The 17,691-nt window shown below is 36.7% G+C and overlaps 1 protein-coding gene across 35 annotated transcripts in view; it reads left to right on the top strand.

The window, feature by feature from the left end:
- Positions 1 to 17,691, top strand: part of LOC108001532 (cAMP-specific 3',5'-cyclic phosphodiesterase) — a 319,149-nt gene that overhangs the window by 206,694 nt on the left and 94,764 nt on the right. For 4 of the 35 annotated variants that reach the window (XM_062078796.1, XM_062078798.1, XM_062078797.1 and 1 more), the window contains exon 1: positions 16,737 to 17,339. The exons of 23 other annotated variants lie outside the window; for them this stretch is intronic. Coding sequence is in view for 2 of the 12 variants with exons in the window: in XM_062078827.1 (XP_061934811.1) it covers positions 4,602 to 4,687 (86 nt within the window). In the remaining 10 variants the exon portion in view is untranslated. Of the gene's footprint in view, positions 1 to 2,770; positions 4,688 to 16,733; positions 17,340 to 17,691 lie in introns of those variants that run through there. 8 more of the 35 variants (XM_062078793.1, XM_062078800.1, XM_062078792.1 and 5 more) reach the window with 5 other exon arrangements.

The raw sequence follows: 17,691 nt of genomic DNA, 5'->3' as shown, positions 1-17,691 counted from the left end.
CTCCCTCTTCAGGTGAAGTTTCAGGGACATCACGACCGCTTTCACGAGCTTTTCCAAGATGTTTCTCGAGGTTAAAAGCTTCGTTCGAGTGTCTGCTCCCCGCCTCCGAGACGATGAAGCTGAAAAATGTAGATTCGATCGGGCCTCCCGCGGGCTAAGGTTTAACGTAATGGAAGTAACTCGAGTTAAATTGTTCGATTCGATAAGACTTCCACTTGTCTCCCTATTTCATCGATGATTTAGGTTAATACATATTTCGCTAACATTTCTAAAGAATTTGTCTCTCTCTCTCTCTTTCCCTTAAAGAAACGTGAATATATTTAATTTTGAAACTGAATTTTCGACACGCCTTCTCGTGTCGAAATTTTAAATCATGCGAGTATATTTTCTCTTCGAACCAGATAACGAAAGAAAATTACTTAGGAGATACAAAATATATATATATTCACAAAACGTCACGAATTTGGCAAATTGAGGGGAAACGAATTGAAATGAACTCTAGGTAACACCAGGTCGTGAGAAGAACTGTTAACCTTTAACTTTTCCCGCGTTAGTTTCTCTTCCGTGATGCTAATAGTTGGCGTGCGTAGGTTCAATATTGCAACGAAATCGTTGACGTAACCTACCACCTTCGCCTTGTTCCCTGTCCACGGTGTTTATAACCATGACACAGGGTGTACGTTACGCGGGTCATGGTTCTTTTCCCCTATCGCCGGGATGTGATCTAGTGATTTTTCTCGCTCGCCTCGCCTCCCTACCTCCTCGCTTCTCGCGTGTCTACGTAGAAACAAGATTGAGAAGGTGGAGAAGATTTATGACTGCGTGTATTTACAGAGAAGGTGTGAAGAGAAGATTTCTTTTTTCTTTTTTTCTTCTTCTTTTTAGAACGATGTAGTTTGAAAAAGTTTCGAAAGTCGTTATTGTTTCTTGTGCGAAAAGTGAACAATTATTTCGTTGATCATTTTTATCTTTGGATATACGGTTATTCTCGTTGGTTATTTAAGGGGTTATTTAGATCTGGATGTACGAAAATTCGTCGTCGTCGAAACGATCGATTCGTCAAATATTTTTGGGTAAATTGTATTCTTGCTCGATTCTTGGAGAATATTTATTTCTGAAAATGGGAAAATGGTGTGCATTTTATATTATATTTCACTGGTTGGAAGGGGTTGGAGGATCGGTACGGAGGAAGGGTCTCGACATTGCAACCCTCCCATCTTTCCATTGATTTTGAACATCGTGGGTGTGTCGCTGAGCACGTGGTTCCTGAGTGTACGCTGGAAAATATTCGCCTAACCTATTTCATTCAATGGATACTAATTTAATTCAATTTATATCACTTATCTCCAAGCTTTTCGATTATGATCAATTTTCAAAATGTTTCTCTCTGATTAACCGGATCGAATTTCAAGAAAAATTGTTCTCATCATAAAAATAATTATCTTTCTTTGAAATGTGTAATTCTGATTTTTTACACGCGTATTTCAATATCGATTTTCAAGGGATATCGAAGAGAAGAGAAAATTTCGTTCCTTGAATTTCCTTGAATGGTGAAAAATTAGGGCAGAGCATAATTCAGTATGCCAAGTCTTTCTGGGCTCAATAGAAATTTGCTAAATGTTTCCCTCTAGGCCGAAAGCGGACCAAAAACGAAATAGGAACAAAACCGGTGGCGAGTTTGGGTGAGACGAGTAAGCTCATTGAAACTTCTCTTTTCAAGCATTGTGTCCATGTGTGCTAAGTGTAGCGTGTGCGTGTCTCTGTAATGCTCTCCGTTAACTCTCTGTTGCACCAGCAAACTCGGTTGCATCGTAAACCGCACGAAACGAAGAAATTATACGAGGACGGAAACCCGGAATGAAAATTTCATATCCCCGGGAAAAAAGGAAGAAATAAGAATTTATCGTGTCTCTCTTCCTCTTGTTCACTACACGTCATCCATTTTTAAAACGAGAACAACGATGGACAGTTTTGACACGAGTCAACGACACTTTAATTCTACTTACGAAATCGGAGTTTTATTGAAAAATCCCTCTTTTCTTCTCGAACATTCTCTTCAGAACAGAATCGCGAGTGAGAACAATTCGATCTAATTGTTCTTGAAGATTTGAAATTTGTTTCTATCCGTGATCGAAGGAATCCTAGGGAAGATCGGCCGCCGTTAAATTTTAAACCAAAAATCTCCGCTCCATTCAACTGCAAGGCGTGGAAATCAAACTCTATCCCTTAATTCTATCAAATGTCCGTCTCGAAAATCTATTTCCAAGCTTATCTCGAAGAGTAATTAATAATTCCATTCTGAAACAACAGCCTCATCGAAACACCTCATCGTCCCATCTCTCCCGGAACCGGAGGAAAAGAATCCGAACGATGACCCTCTCCCCTCCGCCAAGATTCAACTTCGAAACTTCAACAAACCCGTCCCGACCCTCATTTTCGCCCTTCCTCGATCCCACCCTCGCCTGAACCGGGAAACAAAAGCAAGGAACCGAAGGATTCTCGTCCAGGGAGGGGAGGGGTGTGGAAGTCTCGCCCTCGCCTCGAGGTACAGAAAGAAAGAAAGGAAAAGAAAAGAGAGAGAAGAAGAAGAGAACGGCCGTGGACCCACCCCCGGGCGTCTCTGGTGATTCCACCCCCTCCAGAGTGGCGGCGTGATCGTTTTCGGTGGCGAAGGAGGCGCTGGCGTCGACACAGCCCCTCTCTTTCGCCCCAACGTGTCTACCAACCCCCTCCCTCCACGGCGCATCATCCATCCGAGGAAGTTTACATTTTCGCGGGCACGTTGCTGCTGGCAGCGTCTCTCTCTCACACTCCTCCGCCGCCGCTCCCGCCCTCTCCCGAGTACGCGTTCAGGATACTCGTTCGTTGCTTTGCTTGCTTCGTTTCTGGCGTCCGCCAGTTTCGCCAATTTCGCCGAGGACTCGTTCTCGTCCGGGACGCCCGTCCAGGATATTGCGCCGACCTCTGACCATCGCAACCTTCCGGCTTTCCACCCGGCCGAAACCATGGACCACCACCCGGTCACGTGAGCCCTTCTCTCTTCCTCCCCCGAGCCGGGGAAGGGGGTGAAAGGTGGCACCGAGCCTGGGGGAGAAGGGTGAAAAGTGTCCACGTGGATTGTCCCCCTGCTGGAGTGACGATTGGAGGATGTTTCTGGACCCGTCGAGGATGAACAATTGTTGGACAATTGTCGGCTGAGTGCGTTCAGGGAGTGCGCGTAGGGGGTGGTTGATGTTCGACGATGTGATTGTTTTGGGGGAGGGGTGGATATTCGGGTGGTGTCTTATTGTCTGCCCCTTTTGGGAGGTGGAGGTGGATAGGGATAGGCGAGACAGGAGGAGACGACGGTCTTGGAAACGAGGCGAAGGTCGGGGTGGAGGGAAGATTGGTCGGTCGTTTGGTTATTGGAAAATTGGAAATCGAGCTTGGCTGTATCTATAAGTGAGATATATATATATATATTTGCTTTCGAAAATTAAAAGTTGAAAAGAGGTGGATTGATGATAGATCGATGATGGAACTGCGTGATAAGTTGTGGAACTGAGAATGAAATTTCTAATAACGCGACACGAGTGGGGGATCCAAGGAATTTCGACGATTTGATCTTGTTGGATTGTTGAAAATAAAAAGGACAGTTACACTTGTTGGTGAATTTTCGAAGAGTTTCAACTCGCGCCGATTAATTGAAGTATCTGTCCAACTGTTGACAAATTAAAAAAGAAGGAAGAACGATGAAGAATCTTGCGAATATCGACAACTAATCGTCCTCGATTCCTTGATCGCGCTCAAGATCTAAAATAATCTGACCGCCAAGTTTTTAGCAGCGATTGAACGAGATGTAATAAACTCTTTTTCTCACCCTTTGTCCAATAATAACGTTCTACAAATATCGATTCTCCTAGATCGAATTGATGAATCGATCTCGAACGAAGATCTAGGGCTTCCCTAGAATTGGAAGGATCTCGCGTGTAATCCCACAATTTTCGTGCGAGAGTTGCGTTGTGCATCGAATGCCGAACTTCTCTCTTCCTGTTTCCCTTTTCCTCTTATCGCCGTTCCTCGAGAGACAAAATTACCATAATCGGGATGATCGAAGGAGCTAATTAATCTACAACTACGTAGCCAAGAGGAATATCGAGAAATTCATGTAAAAAGTGTTAACGATAGTGTAAATCGTACAATATTCGCTTAGGCACCTAACGAACCAAGCATTCTGCTTCGTTTTGACAAATTCTGTGAGCAACTCTTATGAGAAAGCGTGCCACCTGATTAATCGCGGTATATTCATCAAGATCACTCGTCGAAGAAACAAGAAACTGTCATCAGATCTGTTGGAACGAAAACTCGAGTCAAGCCAAGCCTACATTTAACTTGAGTCTACTAACTCGAAAGTTCTTGTTGGAATATTTTTCAAAGGATCATCGTCTGGAAAACTGTGGTTTTTTTTTGTGTGGTTTCGCCCAATTGTGAGGATGCATGCCGCAGGTCAGTGGTTGAGTTGGAGGCAGAACGATTCTGTCGGGCGTCTGTTGGGTGTCTGGTCGCTATTACGTCACGTAGATTCCTGGAAGAGGTGAAGCCAAAAGGGTTGGCCACGGAGGATGGGTCAGGACTGGTGTGCACGTAGAAGGAAACGTTCTAGCAGCGGTTGCTGCCCCTGTGGACCACGTGTTCATCCCTCAAGTAGGTTAGTGAGAGCCAGGGTTAAACTTTTTCTCCATCGAACGTGTTTGATACACTTTGTCAAGGTTTCAGATAGAGGGACCAAGGTCTGATTACTTACTTTTTTTTTTAACGCAGAAAGTCGGATTAATTTGTTGGATAAATTGAATTTTTATCTTTCTTAGATAAGTTAAGAAGCTTGACTTGACGTTTTTTCAAATCAAAAGTTTAAATAAATTGAAGATTTGAAATTGAATTAAAATCTATTTATGGCAAGTTGGCAAGAGTTCAGGATAAATTGAAACTCTCTGAAATGCGGAGAGTTTTATTTTTTAAAAGGATTTCTTCATAAAAATACAGAGGTTATATAAATGGAAGATTGGTTATTTAAGAGATCTCTCTCTTTAAGAGGAAAAATTTTCAGACATCGTCTTTAAAGGAACAGAAGTCTGGAATCAATTTTTTAAGACGGTTTAAAATTTTTCAAAGTGAATAAATGTTTGATGCCACTTCTTCTTGAAGGTCGGCTTTCGAGTGATCAATAAAAAAACCAAATGATGCCGAATGAGAGAGAATTTTATAAAATTTTTGTCTCGTTCGTTAAACTTAGAGAGCTCATGAATAATTGCTCAGGTAAATAAGTTCTTAGAGGAAACTTGTTTGATCCATGGATGTTTAATAATTTAAAATATCCATCTTTGAAGAAAGAACATTTTTTTTTTATAAGTTAAAGTAAGAAAAGGAAATTAAACGATACTGGAGAGTGGATTGCACTATTTATACAAATTTTAGAATAAAAAGAAAGAAAGCAATGTTTGAATTTCATTTTATTTTCCGTTCTCAAACTTCTTAATTATGATTATTGAATCGTCTCTGACAATTTGATCTCTAGCATGATTTATAAGGATTTCGTGACAGATTGTTGCTGTTTCTTAAGAATGTCACTTCATATTTCAACTTCAGATACGCAAAAGTGATAAAGCTGAATCGAAAAGAGTTGGAAGAAAATTAACTTGTCAAGCAGGTAAATTATATTTTTCTCGACTCTCGAGCGTTCTTTAAACTGTGTAAATTAATTTACACAAATATCAGATAGAAAGTTCTTTTGAAATTTAATATATTTAGGATAATTGAAAAATGAGATAATATCTCGTTCAAAATTTCCAAAACGTCTGTAAATCACGCTCATCTCAACGCGTGGGATGAGAAATGTTCGAAAGTTTTCCGAGCCCAAAGCAGCGAATCCATGAATCTATTTTCGAAAATGGGCGCGAAATCGGTCACGTTCCTGATTAAACTCGAATTCCCGATTATAGCTGCCATTGTTCACCGTCTTCCTCTCGAACCCTGAGAGATATCCCCTGGAATATTATTTCCTGAAGTCGCGATGCTTCGTTAGAGAGGAACATGATATTCGTGACCAGAATATCGCGAGATCCTTCGATTCTCGTGAATTTTGTCATGAATTCCGGGCCACCTTCCATATTCCATGTATATTATTTCGATATTGGAAGAGAAATCGTTTATATTAAACTTCGATTTTTTCGATTTCTTCTTATGAAAAAAGAAATGTATTATAAAACTTTTTCTTCTAAATATTTTCTTGTATACTATACACTTTTCATAGGAGGATTTGAGATATCAAGTATTCCATAGAAAAAGAAAGAAATAGGAACTAAGGTTAAAAAAAAATGGGAAATTCGATCGCTCGTTTTCTGTTTTTCCTCTTCTTTATTTTTCATTCATTGGAAATATTCTAATCGACTAATATATAAAAACGTTAAACGTTACCTTTCTGACATCATCGTGTCAGAGATGGTTTAAAAGTAGTTTAATCGTATATCTTTACGAAAATTTTCTTCAAACTGTAAGGTCCAATTAGCTAAGAAACCAAGAAACTAAGAATAGTTCTTCTAACGTTTTCTTAAAATTTGTTTCCTTTCGGTGAAAATTACTCGGCTGCCTCGTGGCTTTTCACGCTGGAAAGCCAATCGTCCCTCCTTTGTGAACCGAGAAAGGTGTTGGAACGCGAAAAATTTACTCGAATAGTTTAAACGTCTTTTTTCTTCTTCTCCTTTTTTTTCAAATTCAAAAATCTCTTCTTAGTTGTATTCGAGGATAATGAGAAGAAGAAGAAAGAGGGAGAAAAGACGGTTGGTAAATCGTAGTGGATACTGTTAAAATACTCATAAGTGAACAGTAATCTAGGGTACTAATTTATCCTGTTGACCTTGACATTTTCCTCTAACCTGCGAATATAACAAGTGGAATAAGACAGTGCAAACGTCGTGAAGCAGCACAAGCAACTATTTCTCCTATTGAATTTTTCCCTCTTTATTATTGCATAATTCATTAAGTTGCGTTATCTTTAAATATTGTTCAACGTTTGTGTGTTATCTTGACCTTGACACTTTTTCTTCTTTCCCCCCAAAAGAGGTGAATAGAGAAAGGAGTAGAACGAGAGAATACGTAGATAGAGACGCAATTACATCTCCATCGAATTCTTTTTCTTTTTTGTTTTTTTATTTTTGTATTTAGAATGATTAATAAAATTGCAATATCACGTTTAATAGAATTTTATTCATTACACTCAGTGATTAACGAAAACATAAAGGATTCGTGTTTACCTCTTTTTTTTTTAATTTATTTATTTTGAAATTTTAATCCCTTTGTTAAAAGTTTGAATATTTTATATTTTTATTACTTACTAGAAAAATATATGAATATATATATAGGGAATAATAACGCGTGAATCAAACGTATTTTAGATTCTCATATTGCTTTTAATTTAAGTATGGAGTTTCTATATCGAGCTTCCATAACTTGAAGAAAATATTTCTTTCTTTTAAAGATAATTTTCTCCACTATTTTTCTTCCATCAAGGTGTACAGGGATGTAACAGAGTTGAGATTAAATTCAATTAACGAAGATCTCTTTAGTTTTCTCTTTCAAACTGAAAATGAGATTCACAATCTGTAATCTCTTTTTTATAATCTCTCTCTTCTTTTTTTTTTTAAATCACAAAGATTCTAAATTTTTCTCAATTCGTCGGATTGGCTATTCTTTTACTCAAACTTAAAGGTCTTTTTTCGTGCGAATTGGATTTTTCATATTCATAAATGTTGTATAAGATTTAATTTAAACGAGGAAAAATTTTGATAAAAAACGGCGGGATTTTCTGATTGATTGATTAATTAATTAATTAATTAACGTTTCTCTCTGAATTTTGATTTACACAGTTGTTCACTTTTGATACTAATGAGACAAGAATTATTTTAAACTGACAATTTTTAATGACGTTGCAAACGAGAATTAAATTTTGAGAGTCGTCGTCGAGATATAAATTTCATTAAAAACGTAAAATTTCTTATTTTGGAAAAATTAGGAGCAATTCGGAAGATTAGATTTACATCTCGTTACGCCCTTTACCACCGTGCATGAACTTCTTTTGAAAAATTCATATTTTTAAAATTCATTTAAACGTGTACGTAACGAGGAATCTTAGCAATGCTTAAAATAGAAAATTTTCTATCTCTACATTTTCCAAAGGATAAAAGAGAAATTTTTAAAAGTTGGAAATTTGGTATTAAAAGAAAAATTCGACTTCAAACGTTTTTTAACGTTTCCAAAGCTGAAATTCCAACTCAGAAGGAAGGGAGGAAAATAAATGTTTTCAAGGATATTAAAAATTCGATATTTTCCATGATAGATATTTCGCTCGCGAAACGGTGAGTGAAATATTGCCACGTCTCAAAATGTAAATTAGAAAGAAAAACCGATTTACGCTGTTGGAAATGTCTTCGAGGATGAATAGAGTGTGGGTTCGGTTAGAAGATCAATTGTTACGCGCGATTTAAATAGGGGTACAACGTTTCCTCTCCAACATCGTTGTGTTTTCCAACTTTTTGTGGGCCGTCGAGTTTATCTCTTGACATGCTTGCAGCAAAATTAATTAAGCAACGGGATTAACGAAGACCAGGTGTATTCTTGCATTTCTCTTCGACCCTAGTACATCTTGAAGAATGTGTAGAGATAGGAAAGTTAAAAAAAAAATTCAGACAATATTTGCTACTTCTTAATCGATTTCGAACGAAAAATTTAACGTTGTAATTCTTAAAATCCAATACTCTTGCATTTCTCTTCGACTTTAGTGCATCTTGAAGAATACTTTTTAATCGATTTCGAACGCAAAATTTAACGTTATAATTCTTAAACTCCGGTATATTCTTGCATTTCTCTTCGACTTTAGTGCATCTTGAAGAATACGTAGAAGGAAGTTAATTTTTTGTTACTTTTTAATCGATTTCGAACGCAAAATTTAACGTTATAATTCTTAAAATCTAGTATATTCTTGCATTTCTCTTCGATTTTAGTGCATCTTGAAGAATACATAGAAGGAAATTAATTTTTTGTTACTTTTTAATCGATTTCGAACGCAAAATTTAACGTTTTAATTCTTAAAATCCAATATTCTTGCATTTCTCTTCGACTTTAGTGCATCTTGAAGAATACTTTTTAATCGATTTCGAACGCAAAATTTAACGTTATAATTCTTAAACTTCAGTATATTCTTGCATTTCTCTTCGACTTTAGTGCATCTTGAAGAATACGTAGAGGGAAGTTAATTTTTTGTTACTTTTTAATCGATTTCGAACGCAAAATTTAACATTGTAATTTTTGCAGAATTGCTGTCCGTTGGTTTACAATTTTTTTACCTGTCTTATATGCCGGGATAGTGCTACTGGAAGCGAGGGAAAAAAGACTTCGACTCCGGTTTACATCAGTTTTTATTAAGCCAGGGGACACGCGAAGGGAAAGCAATGTTGAATGTGCATTTTTCTTGGCTGCCATTTTGTTCACCGTTCAACGTTTTTCTGAATTATGTCGCGGAGAACATGATGAACGGCGTGATATTTGAAAATTAAATGTCAACGTTATAAACACGACCCAAAGGAGACACTAAATCTGAGAAATCTAAGAGTTGTAAATTCATTGAATTAAACGGGAACATTATGCATTTCGTGTAGCGAAGTCCTGTTAAATAATTCGTGAGAATTTCTTAAGATTTGCCTAATCAAATATTCCGTTTCATCGCGAGATTTCATGCAATTTTATTTTGTAAGGAAGATTGCCAGTAGAATGAGTCAATATTGATCAGACTCGATCTTTTAGAACGCAGAAAAGTAGTATAAGACAAAACTGGTCGAACGCTTCATCAATTGTACATAAAAAATCCAAAAAATCGACACGATATTGTCAATATTTCTTTCTGAGCGTTGTTCGAACGAACAAAATTTAAAATCAAATTTTAAAGCTCAAAAAATTGTGGAACGTCGTTGTTATGTTGTTATGAAATTATTAATTTGAAAAGTTAAATAGTTGCATCGTTACTTACTTGGTTGACAACTGTACGTAAAATATGAAATTTTATCTCCACTCTTTTACCTCGGTTAATAATAGTGCAAAGTTTGAAATGGCTCGCAAGGTCAACGAACAATTGTATCGTGGTGAGACTCGTTAAAAGTTGAGGCTTCTCCGGCTGCGAATTTTGCGAACGAGATTCGGTTGGTGTAGAAAGAAGAAAAGTGAATAAAAGAGACATTGTTGCGAGAAGAGGATCCTTCCACTCCTTTATTCATCGAAGTAGATTTTTCTCGATTGATGAACGACTGTTCATCAACAAACTCTTCCTGATTGATTATCATTTACAGGGAAAGAAATCGAACGTTTGAATATTGTTCCGAGAAATCTGAAAGAATTTCCAAGATTCCCTTCTGAAAGATTCCATTATAGGAGATAGAACATGTCGTATATTTTAACTCCAGAAAGCGAAAAATATAATAACGTTTCGTGTATTCTTTGTAGTCAGCACAACGTGTCAGCTAGATTGAGAAATATACGAGATGCACTATAGAATTTCATAACTTGGCCGAATTTTCAAAAATATTCGTGCTCTCAGGATTTATATTCCTATATTATCGAGAAATTTTCGAATATATTCGACCAAGAATCAAGAATTGTATCAAGAGAGGCAATATCTCAAATGAAATGTCGCAAAATTTTGCACTTTTTTTTTTTACTGAAATCTCACGAGAAGAGAATCGGAATAAATCGATCCATTTTTACCTATATCGTGATATCAATGCCAATGTTTACTTCTCCAGCAAGAAGATAATTACTTCGTTAACAAAGATCTAGTCTCGCCTGGCAACTGCAATTCCACGAAAAATCTCCTCCACTCGAAAACACGTAAAATCAAAGGCAAAAAACGATCAAACGCACAAAGGGAACGAAAGAAATAGAAATAAAGAGTGAGAGAGAGAATGAAAAGAACGGAAGAAAAGGTGAGACTAAGAGAGTGATAGGATGAAAGAGGAGGTTGAAATATCGTCGACTAATCAAAAATTTAATTAATAGACCGCGGGAGCCGGCTATTAGTGACTTTTCCTCGACTCCCTACCCCCACCACGCGTCCCTACCACGCCAACTCAGCCTCTGCCCCCACCACCGGTCGAACTGATCGATGCTGTGGCTGGCTGGGGCCAGTGACGTAATCAACAACCTCCACCTCTCGAGGTTTGACGTCACCGATGCCCTGAAATGCGCGTGGCCAGGTGCGTATCGGGCAATCTCTGCAGCGCCCCTCCCCGCAACTCCTCCTTGTCATCTCGTAGAAGGCAGCCAGTGTTTCGAACACTTAACCCCCGACTTGTGCCTCGCTTTCTTTTTTCATTTTTCTTTTCTCCTCTTTTTTCCATACGTCAGCTTGTAGCGTTGACTTCTCTTCACAGGCTGGCCGGGTGCATATCAGAAAAATGGAACGTGCCGTGGCACGTTAATGCAAATTGATCGAAGAGAGAGATCGAGAAAAGGAGTTACAATTAATTGGCAGTGATTTTTTTTTTGGAGAATATGGTTTAAGATATAGTGGCATAAGTATGCAAAAATTTTAGATTTCGTTATAAGGTTTTAATTAATATGATTTAAGAAATTTTTTCATTCTTTCGTAAGAAAAATGTAAATAGAATCTCCGAATTAGAAATTCTTCTTTATTTGCCATAATCGACGAAATTTTTTTGTCATTAATAAATTATCGACGATTCTCTAAATTTTTGTTTCACTGGAATATAGTCAGATGCTTAGCTATATGAATTAATGGTGTTTGGTTTATTTCTTTCTACCAAAAAACTTTAAATATCGTTTAGTATCTATCATGCTATAGAAATACGGTATAAATTAAAACTGATTGAGTGATATTCACTTCAAAACTTTATAAAGATTACTAATTTTGTAACAAAATTACTAGTTTATTTTTCTTGACAGTATGTATTTTTCTAACTTAATTTGTTTAGTTTTCAATATGATATATTTAGGAAAGGAAAAAAATAAATTGTTGAGATGATATATTGACGATAGAGTTTAGATTGATTAGTCGACGATTTTTTCTTGTAAGAAACAGTGGTTAGTGACTGAAATTTTTAGTAGGAAGTTAGTATAAAGAATGTTGGTAGATGGCGCTAGATTCTGTGTTTACTGGAGTGACATTATTTCGATATTAAGACGGACTGAAATTTTGAAAAAGATTTTTTGTATATGTAAAAATGGTTCATTTCTCGAATGTCGAATTTATAAATTCTATCGATTAATTTATATATTTATATATATATTTCTAAGATCATAATTATGTGTACATGATAATAATCTTAATCATCAATAATCTTTGATCTAAAGATTTTCTTCCAATTTTCATATAATATGTATTTCATATTATTAAACTTAAATACTTTTATATATTAATTTTTCATTTAAAATATTTTCAAATTTCCAACGTTCAATAAATATATTTTTTCAAAATGTTTTTTTTTACATTTAAATATATTAATAATTATTTTAATTTTACATAAAATAATTATTCAATATAAAAAAGTATCGTGCTCTAAGAATATATGTTGTCATAGAAATCTACCTTATCGATTACTGAGTCTCCTACTTTATCATTCTAGTATATTCGATATAATTTTTTATCGATGGAGTACATACTTCGTTTATAAAAACTTTTTATAAATGTTTATCTCTTTTTTTTATTCCTTTCTTAAAAAAAACTTGTTTCTCACTTTTCGATTTTATTTTCTCACCAAAATTTTTCCCGATTCCTTGTTTATAAACGATATTTTGTTTTCAAAATATCCTACAACGATTAATTTTCTTCTATTTGTTCAAAATATTTTTATATTTTTCTATTTGCATTTCGTGAAAAAATTCTTATCGCGATATCGATATTTCATTCGCAAAAAAAAAGAGAGAAGAACGAAACTGTTTCAAAGTTGAAACTCATGATTTATCGTTTCGCGTGTAGAGAATGTAGGTCGCACTGCTTTGTTCCCTGGTTCCCTATCACTATGGGACACCATTGTAGTCTCTTCTTCAATAATACACCGTTCTCTGGAGAAATCGCATCCATAATAAAGCTTCTTTTCTTAAAAAGAAAAAAAAAAAAGAATTTTTTTTCCTTCCATCGAATCGAATCCCTCATAACGAAAATTTCTGTCAGAAATTGTACAACAAGCCTATCATGAAAAATATTTCATGATGTAATTGCAATTAAAATTTCCCTTATATAAATAAAAATTAAAAAGAAACTCTGTTTTCTTCGTAATTAATTTTTTCTCACAAACCATCGCTCCCAATCGAAGTTTGCTCAAGAAATATTGTTAAGCAAGAAAATGATTCACTCGATAGTTGACAACTATCGATTTATCCATTAATAAGTGACACCAATTTATACACTGTATCGCGCAAAACACTTTAAATTACCGCACAATGAAAAATGGAAGACGCGGTCAGCGTTGTATGACGTTGATCGCGAGACACACAATTTCCCTTCATTAAAATATTATTATTCAAATATTGCTTCGACATGTACACGTGTTTACATAGCACGTGTTACATTACGCTTGTATCATACACGCAGAACGTTGCATATATATATATATATATTACAAGTTATCGATGATATCGAGGTATTCCACATGGAATGAAATGATAATTCGTGACGTGAAGCTACATGACGATTTTTCGCAATTTATTCGATTATTTTAAATTCCACGCATGAATATTTGATAAAAAAGGCATTGCTATTCGAATATATTCAAATATTCGATTCATTCGCCTTACGTGGCGAGTTATAGCACTTTCAAATCGACTACTTTGTGTCGTTCATGTGCGAGGCATTTATTGCTTGATTAACGCACAAGTGTTAGCTCGTTTGTTTACATTGGTCACGCGATTTCACGTAATAATGAACACTTTCGCCGCTATTGACATTTAATTTCCCCTCCTCGAGCAACCGATGTACGGAAATTTCTTGCTATACTTGGTCGAAACGAATTCCTTTTACCAGAATTGTCGTTACTTGCCCAAAAAATAATAATAATAATAATAATAATAATAAATATTAGAAAGTTATACACGTGTACGTTATTTATAAAAATACAATGCTTTCGTATTTATACAAATTCAACGACAAAGGATGCCTCGACGAGAAACGAGAACGAAACAAATGAATGCAACTCGCTAATATATGCAAAAGTGTTATTTATAAAACTCTGGATGATTTACGTTCCACGATTCTTTTACCGTTCTGTGGAATAAAATAAATCTGTTCGTTACGTGAAATACGTTTTTCGCGCATACGAAATTATCATAATTATCATTAATAGCGATGATAACGCAAGAAACTCGTGTGTATGCGTTTTTTTATTATTTTATACAAAGTGGCTTTTCGCAAAGAAGAAAAAAAAAGAAGGTTAAAGATTTATTTTCGTCATTTGACGCGCACTGACAAATGAAATACACACGAATTGATATTCATAAGATAAGATACTAATTACACGTTCGTTTTTATGTTTCAGGTAAGTGGTGATTGCAATTGTATTAGATGCTTAATCGCTGCCACGTGGTCGTTAAGCGTTTACGTAAGTCGGTGGTGAGAATTTTTTTTCTACTTTTTAGGAAACGAATCTAGCACTCGAAACTGTAAACTTTCGAATTTTCGAAAAGTTGATTTTTCGATTTATGTTATGATATTAAAAAAAAAAAATTACCAAAAGCGTGATATCGTGTGACTGACGAAAAAAAGAATCAGAATTGCAAAATTGCAAAAAAAATATATATCTCGAAGCATTCACCAACGTTGAACGTTGAGGTTAGTTTGAGCGGGTTTGAGAAAAGTGAACTGTTCGACTAAATTTGCGATTTGGGTTTAATCAATTTATTGGACGAATAAAATATCGACGATAGGTAAGATGAGAAATTGGACCGAAACGGAGAATGTAAAATAATAATAATAATAATAAAATAGAAAACGACAGAGAACCGGTTTAAAATTATCGATTTTTCCATTTCTTCCGTGTCGCGAAACGTAAAAATACAATTTATCGAGAGATTTGTAGCCGTTGCCATGTTCTAAAGATGCTCGTAAATCGATATTACGGCCAGGAATAATTGTCGAAGTTGTTATTCGAAACGAGAGTAACGAGCAAAGTTCCAACCGTGCCAATTCGAATTCGCCACGATGTTAAATATTCCTTACGTCGATGGACGATGAAATTTTTCGCAACAATGTGGATTCCCATTCGACGAAGTTAAAACCGACAAACAAGTAACTAATCAAACACACACGCACGACACACTGTTGCACGGCTGTAACGTGCTGTTGTTAACTGCCGCTAATCCATTGTGCCACATGGCGCCATACTAAATGTCACCTCGTTACGTAACACGTTCCAACAACCGACTCGCGCTCTAAAAATCGTAAAAACTTCCAGCAACGATCTCTTCATTATCCCCCAACCTCGAGGAAAATCTAAATCGACCGATCCAATTTCATCTTCCATCTGCTTTCCTTTCGACCTTTCGATGAATCTGAAACGCCCAATCTACGCGAGTCGAGATCGATATTTTCGAAATTTTCGTCGCTTCGAACGCTCTTACGAACGATTCGAGGATCGGTCGAGGCTCGAAGAACAAGAAGCCGCGGGTTCTCGAAGCGGTTGGCACGCCAGTGGCGGCTCGCATTTAAAGCGCGCGAAGATATCGCAAGACAATCGATTTCTTTCCTTCTCGCTCCCGCTCACGGATTTTCACCAGTTCCGCCTCGAGCCGCCTCTTAGTTTGTCCTCGCGCGTCGACAGCGGCTCGAAACGCAGATCGATCCACTTACTACTTTCGTTCCGTTTGGGCGAAATAGGCGAGAGACGCGAAAACGCTGTTCATGCGTCGATCGATTGAATTTTTTCGACGCTAATATTCGAGTGTTTTTCTTCTCGAAGCGAGATGGTGGGTCCTGGAAAATGCGAGCGGTGTGCGCCGCGCGTGGCGATAAACGAATCTTCGTCGGGGAGTTTAAAGGATGGAGAAGAAGCGTTTGAGAATGGTGAATGAGGATGGTGATAAAAGTGGTGGCAGTTGGGATGGAAAGTGACGAATCGATGTTGGAAGATAATAATAATAACACGGTGAATAATAACAACAACGTAGGAACAATGGAGTTATCTCGATGATAAAATTTATAACGGTATAAAAAGGAGAATTGGAGGACGAGGAAGATTTGTTGCGATTTTATTTATCGTAGGTATAATATTTTTGCGAAACGGGACTCTAATCTCAAATAATTGATTTACCATCCCGATTTCTCTCTGCCGATTCTTTTTACATCGAAACTCATTATCGTTGAAAATAATTCAACGAACGAGAACGATCGTCAAGAAATTGTTAATATTATCACGTTATTAAACGTTAATGATACCGCGATAACGCGACATTTTACACGAATATCCTTCGCATCTCTCGTCCAATTTGCGAGCAACGCGTAATAAACTCGTAACAGATAAAATTAAATCAATTTACAAAAGAATTAGAAATAACGTGATTACCACGAATACCCTCAAAACTCACATTTCTTCAAGCTTTCGAAACTTGTATGTAACGAGACGGATAAATTGCACGAGATTAACGAACGTTGGATCGATCGATCGGCGGAAAGGGAAGTCGAAGCAGCTCTCTTTCTCTCTCTCGAGAGAGAGAGAGATAAGCCCGGCGTTTCCGGCGTGCAACAAGAGGCCCGGCTGCGCCGAAGGTTGCGTCGCGGCGCCTCGCGTCGCGTGATCGTGAACGCGTGTCGTGCGCGCCTTAGTTCGCCTCGATTCACGTGTTGGTGCGGTCGTGACGGTCGCGCTCCTCTCTCTCTCTCTCCCTCTTTCTTTCTCTCTCTCTTCGTTCTTCGCTCATACGCTGCGCGCATCGCGTGAACTTTTTTCTTTCTCCCTCCCTCTTTCAGATCCCGTTCAGTTCAGAGCAACTTTCGAGAGCGATTCTTTTCTTTGTTTGCATTCGATCCTTAGCAGATAATATGTGTATTCTAGGAGGTGGTTCGTGAATAAAGAATATATATATATATATTTAGTACGCGAGTATGAGTGAATATTGGAACAACGAGGGGCTTCGGACAGTGTTGTGCGGATATCGTTAAGTCTCTGTTCGTGAGAACAAGTGTGATATTGTGAAAAAAGCTCCTCTTTTTCGAGCTTCGATATTTACTCTGATAATTCGTCTCTGTATAGGTTGAAGTACGGAGTTACTTCGAGTGGAGTGGAAAGATTTCGAATTATTTTTCAATCGTACATATCTTTTTCTTTCTTTCTTTCTTTCTTCTACTTTTACTTTAATATTCAATCAATACCCGTAAATTTCAATTACAATAGTAATAAGATAAAAATAATTCGATGATTCTCTCGATCGCACGAAACTTTTGACGATGAAAAATAAATATATCAATTTTCGAAACGTAAATAAGTGCGAAGGAATCGGAACGGAATGGAAATGTTTCGTCGAAATTTTGATATTCTCGTCGTGAAATATTTTTACGAATTTTCGATGTAAAAAAAGAAAAATATATCGAAATGAATTTGTGGAAAAGTTGGAAGCAAAGGGAAAATTACTTACCTTGTCTTCCACGAGTATAATCGTCAC

Source organism: Apis cerana, linkage group LG8 (assembly GCF_029169275.1).
Source record: "Apis cerana isolate GH-2021 linkage group LG8, AcerK_1.0, whole genome shotgun sequence".
In the NCBI taxonomy this organism is placed as follows: domain Eukaryota; kingdom Metazoa; phylum Arthropoda; class Insecta; order Hymenoptera; family Apidae; genus Apis; species Apis cerana.
Note: the sequence above shows the minus strand (reverse complement) of the source record. Positions and strands in the feature narration are given on the sequence as shown.